At 47.4% G+C, this 8,312-nt stretch overlaps 1 protein-coding gene across 1 annotated transcript in view; it reads left to right on the top strand.

Moving 5' to 3' along the window:
- The window catches only part of T265_11417 (hypothetical protein), a gene marked incomplete at both ends in the record, with an annotated part of 19,242 nt that extends 14,967 nt beyond the window's left edge, over nt 1–4,275 (top strand). The window contains one exon of the mRNA XM_009178066.1: nt 4,098–4,275. Coding sequence (XP_009176330.1) covers nt 4,098–4,275 — 178 coding nt within the window. The remainder of the gene's footprint in view (nt 1–4,097) is intronic.
- Nucleotides 4,276–8,312: the final 4,037 nt, after the last annotated feature.

Below are 8,312 nucleotides of genomic sequence, written 5' to 3'. Positions count from 1 at the left end.
GCGAGGAAAGTTCCTTGTCAACTTCGGTCCAGGTCGTTACATTCTTAGCGTCTGAGCCCTCCAGTGCCTTTGACAGACGCTCTAATTTCGCGTCGAGTATCCTGATTAAAGCGGAACACTGGCGGTGGTCTTTCTGAATCTGCATTGGGGATTGGGTACCGTTTCGGGGGACTCTCCTGTTCGCTGCGGTATGCATCGCACCCTTGACGTAGAGGCAGCTGGCGCAGACAAACGGGTGCATACCGCGTTTGACGTTCGACGGGCCGCCATTTCGCCCACATCTGTTGTGGTCTATCAGTGGCTGCAGAGGGCAATCGGTGTAAATTGATGTCATGTTTAGGACTGGATGAAAAATAGGAAGTGTGCGCAAAACATAAAGCGTTATCTCTCAGAAGTTTTGTTAGAGTACTAAAGTTCAACAATTACTCGTGTGTACTCTGTGAATAGATTGAACGACGAAAATAATTTTTCAGGAATTTGCACGAGGGAAAAACGAAACCGATTTCGAACGTACCGCGTGGATGGACTAAAATTATTACGTATAACTCTATCAAATACAGCACAAGATAAGGTAAAAAGCCAAGCTAGAACTTTTGCTGAGGGACCAAAATAACCAAACACGAAATCGCGATCGTGATTGACCGGTATTCTAACCAATCAGAGCTCGGTGTCATTTGGTCCGTAGCCGATCCACTCTACTGTGTATCGGCGCGCATGACATCTGTCTGCTAATCAGTTACTCGATTTGTAGAAGGCAGGGGTCTGAATGCTTATATAGGCTGCATCATATCCAAAATTCTGGACAAATTGCTCCCCATGGCGATTGAAATTTGACTGGTAGCAGTTACTGTGGTATTCTTCTGGCATTAGAGTCTTCAGGGAGAATCTCGCATCATGCACCAAACTGGCTGTACTAGCCTGGTCTGAACGACGGCCAGAAATACACTTGCGTGAGGCTCTGACCTCACTACAGATAGCAACGAACTTGTCGGGACGATCCATCTCCGGCGAGTAGAAGGAGCCTTCAGGTTCTTCAGAGGAGGCCATCCACCGCATCAACCAAATGCTGCATTATTTCCCCTTCTCACATTGTTATCTTCACCGTTAACGATGGGGTTTTCCTTCTCCTGTTCCAATGAATCTTCGGACTTGCCACCGATTAGACATTCAAGATGATAACATCCACAGCCGCACCTCCGCTAAGCCTCGAACCTGTCCGCTTCATTGACGTTTCATCTCCAAACATCTTGACGCCTATCAACACAATCAGCGGTGCCCTAGCTCATCCATGCCGAGATGAATGTCGTGCAAGATAGCTCAGTTGTTAGAGCGTGAATTTACTGACCAGAAGATACGTGGTTCGAACCCGACCTCTGGCTCTTGACTTTCCCTGTCTAGGATTGGGCTACCTGGTAGTATCCCAGCCCTCGTGTTTCCTTCTGGACGCATGGTATTTTGGTACTGAAAGATTGCTACAGTTGAACGAACGAATGTAGTGCGCAATTCTGCCGCTCAAACTGGTGAAGTGAAGTGTAATCCATATGTTTGGACAAGGTAGGTTTGGACAAGCAGCTGCCAGGACGCATCTCAGATTGTGTATAAATGGTAATACCCCCAACCGACCACCCATCCACCGTTCCCGAGCAAGACCTCCCACGGGACAACAAGCCTTTACTTGTGTCCGTTGAGCGCCGTTCCACACTGCCCTCGGGCGCTCATTTACCCCTTTCCTTCACTCAACTGGTACCCTGTTGCTTGCCTCTCAGTTTGCCTCTTTCCACCGAATTGGTTGCCAAGCCAGCCTTACACCCGGCAGCCTTCCAGCCTCTACCCATCCCCGTAGTCGCAGCTACATCTACAAACCCATTTTCGCCCTTCCGTTTCTAAAATGCCCTTCAACTGCCTGCGCTTATTGGATCTAAATTGATAGTATATATTAGATTTGCCTGTGTGTTTACTGATTTGCCGCAGCCTCCGTACCTGCCATTCACTCTTCTACAAAGGCCGCCACGTCCGATACTGGTACTTTGAGTGTGTGTGTGTGTGTGCATCTGCATACTACTTTATCCACTTACCAATAAGAGTTCATGCTTTCTTTGCTGAGTGTGTTCTGACTTGTCCTGTCGTGGCTCCCGTGTGATCTTACCGCGAACCATAACCACGAGACTGGTCTCGGAAATGGCGATCTTAGCCTACTTCACCGAGCCAACATCCCGCCCGTCGTCATCCGATATGTAAACTTTGACGCTGCGCCGTGGTGTTCGTTGGAAAAACAGCAGTTTAAGATGCTACGAGGGTGAGGTAAAACAAATTACAGCTTGGCTTCAACACCCTTCCAATGCCTATCTTCCATGCCACCCTAAGAACAGTCCGGATGCTGAGGTTTTGCTCGATCTGAGACATTTAGAATGTGTCTCAGAACGAATTAGGAGAGAGCCCGCGGTATCAACGATAAACAACGTTTTACCTGTTTAAGAAGAGGCGTGGGTGAACTGAAATGTACAGTACAAGTATATAGAGTGATTACAATAGTAAGCGGATAGTGATCACGACATTCACTCCGCATTGCTTGAATCGACACAGAAAGATAATGATTTACTGAGTCTGGCTTCCCTGTAAGGACTGACGCGTTGCCGTTCTAGAATTTCGGATGAGATTTCCAGATTCCCATTTGCATTAGCTTGTGCGAATGTAACCTCAGCAACCGTGACCGACTGTTTCACTGCCAAACGCTAGTCGGTGATCCATTTAGAAGACCTTCCGAGCAGATGACGCCGCCGCTTCCTAATGGATTCATTAGCTTGGCGAATGTAACCTCAGCAACCGTGACCGACTGTTTCACTGCCAAACGCTAGTCGGTGATCCATTTAGAAGACCTTCCGAGCAGATGACGCCGCCGCTTCCTAATGGATTCGACGATAGCCCACGCCCAGTGGTTAGAATTTACTGACCGTAAGGTCCGTGGTTCGAACCCGACCTCTACCTCTCGATTTCCCCTGTCTGGGCTTGGGCAATCTGTCAGTATCCCAGGCCTCGTACTTCCTTCTGATGGCATATAAGTTACGCACCGAAAGGGTGTTATAGCTGAACGATTATTTTTTACGCCTCCTTGATGACAGAATGATTCTTCTTCCTCCAGTTGAGCGTCTTCGAGAAAAAGGCCATCGTTTAACAGTTTTTGCTGGGGGGTAGGAAAAGCGTTCAGCTGTAGCACCCTTCCGGTGCCTAGCTGCCATGTCATCTGAAGGATGTACGAGGGCTGGGATACTGCCAGGTTGCCCAAGCCTAGACAAGGGAAGTCGAGGGGGGGGGGGGGGGGGCGAACCTTCCGGTCAGTAAATTCGCGCTCTAACCACTTGGGCCATCTCGCCCCCACGGGGTGTAGCTCTACCAATATTTGAGGCATCCGTTCCAACAACCAAAGGCCCTTTATAGTCGTTTGTAATTAGCATAGCATTTTGTCAAAAACTGAGATATCCAATAGGCGTAATATGCGAACATACCGATGACGTGGTGCGTTTTGGTGGTAGTACATGGAAGGATGAGCTGACGGATTGGTTCCATGCGTCCAAGGTCGGGCCTTATGACACTTCTTGGAACCTTACAACCTTAAAGCGGTGTTGGTCTTGTTATCTGTGGGTGTGATTCCATACTACCTCTTAGCCATTAGAAGCGACGAGATTGAGGTCATGTTCCTCTTGGGTATTGCCATTGGCTATGTAGGCATACATGCTTTTCAGGTTTTTGAAATTAATGATTCTAATAGTTAGTTGAAAACATGCTACAGCGTTTGGGGCACCGAGGGCTATGCGATAGGCCACCGCAGGCTTCGGATGCTGTAAAAGGTGTTGTCGGGTGCAGAGATCAGGACATGGTGGTAAGCAGACAAAAGGTCTAATGTACTGTAGACTTCGTACTGCGAAATTACCTCAATCACTTTGTCTAGACGTCGCAGAGGGTAAGCGTCCAGATATGTTAATTTTCTAATTATGGGGTTCTATGGCTTTGGAAGTGATGAAATTGCAACAACTTTCTGTATCAATCAGAGCGTGGAGAGCGATGCCATTGACTTCGACAGTTTTGATTGCACACATCAGACAAGTAGGTGCTCCCGCAGCGAACGACGAAGATAAAGTGGGCTTCATTGTGCAGTTTGTATGGAGCTCGGCATACGTGGAGGAAGTGATCGCGTTTGCCGCTGTCAATGATGATGATAACGATGATGGGGATGATGATGCAAAGATTACAAACGGCTTCTCGAGCGAAGCACTTTGAACGAGGATGACAATCATAACCGCAAATAGCGTGTTTGAAAAGTTCCTATAGAAGCAGTGTTCGGATCGAAATGTTGTTCGGATTCTGTGAGATTGGCGGAATCGTAGAGCAAGATATAGGTTCCTCACTAACATATGATTGCGACTGTTTGTGAGCCAATTCGAGGGATCTAGCCAGCTGATATGTTTGGTCCAGAGTGAGTTTGCTCTGTGCTAGGAGTTTTTAACGCATGAAAGAGTACGCCAGACCGCTAACTATAGCATCACATGCATTCACCTTGATATTCAGTTGCAGGTATTAGTGCAGGAACACTGTACACCACCACGCAGACTTATCGCTCTGCATTCGCTAGTTAGGCCTCGATGTCTGCATTGCAGCCTTCAGCAGAATTTCTAGACACACCATCCAACAGGTTGCTCCTGCGCGTACTCTAGATACTCTGTCGGTTGATGTCTTTTGTAACTCTGAAACTGGATCAAAGCATCTTTTTATCTAGGGGATACAGACAGCTCCAATTGATGCCGAAGTTGCTGCATCAGGTTGCGCTGATGTTGATGTAGTCTTAAGTTTACGAGCTGAGGCTTCATTTTTCGACTGGATATCTTATAAATGGCTATTTTTATACCGTCCGACTTTGCACTCTGATTAAAACACGCTGATCGAACTACTGAATGCTCTTTGATTATCATGCTATCCATGCGTCAGTTGGAGGACACCTTGTGTCGAGGACTGACCACCTTTGTATCCACTGCAAAGAGCTTGGATGTCGTAATAGGAGACTTCAATTTACATAGCTCAAGAGAAACACACGTTGGTGTGTGCAATCCGGATGCATTACCCAATGGTAATGGTCATATCTTCTGCAAATTTTTGCCCATTGTTACTGGGTCCACACGCTCCGTTGTACTACCTGGCGTTCCTCTTCCGTGGAGTAGCCTTCGGGCCAGATTGATCTCATCGCCATCATCAACCAATGACGCTGTTTACTCCTTGATTACCGCTCGTTCTGGAATGCACAAGTCTATTCAGATAATGCCTTTGGTCACTTCATCGATCTCGTACATTTTCATCAAACTTTCCGGTTAAACCCCAGAAACGAGCCCTCCATTTAGCGGTAGAGAAGCTTTGCGATCCACACTTCTCGAAGGACATTGACAGTAACTGAAATTATGCAACCATGGCTATTTGTGACGCCGGCAACTCTGCGAGCGCATGCAAGGCGTCCACGGGATCTCAGAACGGTCACTATCGCATCTTGGTGCGAGATGTTCTCTTCCTTCTGTTTCGCAGTACAAGTCTGTGAGACGATCGATTAGACAACAGCCCAAACATAGCCTCTGTTCAGTTCAGTTTTTCAAATCACAAACCGCGCTTCGAAGTACAGTTGTCCCATCTGCTATAGCTTCGCTCACCGACGATGAAGAGAACAAAGAAATGAGAGTCACGCACCAGTGACGATGGCCCAATAAGTTCATCGATTTTGAATGTGTGAACAGGTAGGCATGGTGATCCAAGAAGTGGAAGAGGCCAGTACGACTGGGAATACACGGAAGCTGATCCAGCTAATCCGCAAAAGAGGGTCTTAACGGCTTTGGGTGATCACGTTAATCAAGGAATATATTAGAAATTTCATTCCACAAGAGGGCAGTTTAATTGGCCTTTCCTCTTTTGCTCATGTCTTTCATTCAACCCGCTTTTTTGTGCCTTGAGAATTCGTTCAACTGTAACACCCTTTCAGTGGCTAGCTATGATGCCACTCGAAGACAGCTAGAGGACTGAGATACTCCCAATTTGCCCAAACCTAAACGGCAACAGTCGAGATGCTGTGGTTTAAATTGAACCACAGACGTGGACAGTAAGTTTGCGCCTTGACCATAGCGCTATCCCTGGCCTCACGGATACATTGGAAGTTCGTAAGCACTCTTCGTGCTGTGTACATTCATGCCTCTGGTCGCAGTAAGGTGTACGACGAATGTTTGAAATCCTCCTTGTAATCAGTGGGGTTCGTCGGGGCTTTCCGATCCCCCTTGTTCGTTCAATTTTGCCGTCGACGTCATCATGCAGTACACACATCACGGGACCGTGAATCTCGGTATCAAAGTCACTCCTGGAGAGGAATTAATGGACTTGGGCTATGTGGGCATCGTTTATTAGAGCAAAATACTCCAATCAGAGTATCAGACGTGATCTTACGGGCATGTGTTTTGTGTCTTCAAGGTGTCCCGCCTCTTTGTGCTTTTTTGAGACTCCCAAGTGAAGAGTTTGGTAATCCGTTGACATATCTAGGCAGCTGTATATGCCATGATTGCACTATAATAGGTAAATTAAATGCGCGGATAAGCAAGCCGCCAGCTGTGTTCGCCATCTGGCATCACTTATGGCGTCAGAAACGAATCTCACACAGCTAGAGAACCTTTTATGCCACTTTACGAATGGTTTCACTCTATGGTTGTGAAAATTAGCCCCTCCGGTTCGAGAACCTCAGGCGTCTTCAAGTGTTTGGTCACCGGTTTCTCCGTCGTATGGCAGAAGTAAGATGTCTGAAGCCCCTAACCCGTGATTCTTAATCAGGAACATAGTAACGAAACTTAGTTGGTTGAATTGGTTGGGGGAAGTGTACTACGTATGCCCAACCACCGTCTACCCAAGAAAGTGGTGTTTTTCTCTTGAAGCCGTTGGCGGAAGTTTCGCGGGGAGCAGGCCGTTATATGGTAACGTTAACTGAAAGCGACCACAATTCAACTGAGCGCCGTAAGTTCTTCGCGCCTTCCTGGCTGGGATGCAGGTGGTCCTCTTAGTAGGCAGTTGGAAACCCTGTAAGGCGCGGTGGTATGCAACCGATCTCAATATCACACTTAGTATGATTTTGTAACCGGACTACCTAGCTAAGGTTCGCCTCTCGTTATTCGTTAAGCTCATGTTTGATGAAGTTACAAAGGGTCGATCCCGCTTATAGTGCGTTACTTCGACGTGAAGCTCGTATTTTAGTACTGTCCAAAGGTGAAGGCACATTGCTGATATTCTCCCCTAGAAAGATAGCAGTTCTTTGCATTAATTCATTACGCTTTCTTTTCCACTCCTCACTTAGGCTCTTCCCTAACCGCTGTATGGCATTCATGATAGTTTTACACCAGTATCTACTGCGGATGTCTCTGTCAATGGTGGTGATGATGATGATGATGGCGATGCTGTCTGAAGACTCTGTACTACTGATTGCATTCACTCTTGCTCCATTCCCATAGAATCAAGGATCAGGCCACGGATCGTGAGCCCTAACCTACGCAAGGCATCAGGCTTAGGCGTCCACTCCCTAGCTCCTAGAGATAGCGACTTATCGGTGGGAGTACGAACGTGATTGTTACCCGATTCCTGGTGTAACGAAAACATTCCATTCGTCGACTTTCATTCCCTCGACTTAAACTTGTCACCTTGTCGTAGTGCTCGACTTCAGTGCGGGTTACACTCATTCAGCAGTAACACTTACGGTTGTCAGATATCTTGTTACCCCTAAGAAGTACGACGACCGAGGTAATGTCAGGTTGTCCAAACTTAGACAGAAGCAGTCAAGATGCAGCGGTTGTGTTCAAACCACGAACCTTGTGGTAAGTGAGTTCATTTCCTAATGCGCACCTTTTAGCTAGCTGGCTACACTGGCTAGAACCCAGTTACTTAACGTTCGACCTTTGCAAAAAAGCCAGTGGAGAGTAGCCCGATGAGACAGTCCAGAAGTGAAATCTGGCATAGGAGTGTGACGGCAGCATGGTGTTTCCTTCACACGACTAGCATGTCCATATTCATGGAAGATCCGATGCTGCCTTCTCCGGAGAACAACAGGTTGGAGAAGGTGGGCCCTAAAGCCCGATCACCCGAAGGTTGACTGTGACCGCCAGTGCAGCCTTTGGCGTTCGTACTCTATGTCGAATTGGGCAGTAAGCATTCTTGCTGAAACCTTGCTCTCCTTAGCTGTCGATGTATGTTGTGTCTCCGAAACACGCATACAAGACCCGATTTCGGTCATGCACCTCAAGCCGCCTAGG

Source organism: Opisthorchis viverrini (assembly GCF_000715545.1).
Source record: "Opisthorchis viverrini unplaced genomic scaffold opera_v5_512, whole genome shotgun sequence".
Classification (NCBI taxonomy): Eukaryota; Metazoa; Platyhelminthes; class Trematoda; order Opisthorchiida; family Opisthorchiidae; genus Opisthorchis; species Opisthorchis viverrini.
The sequence above is the reverse complement of the archived record's forward strand: the minus strand, read 5'-3'. Positions and strand labels throughout refer to the sequence as shown.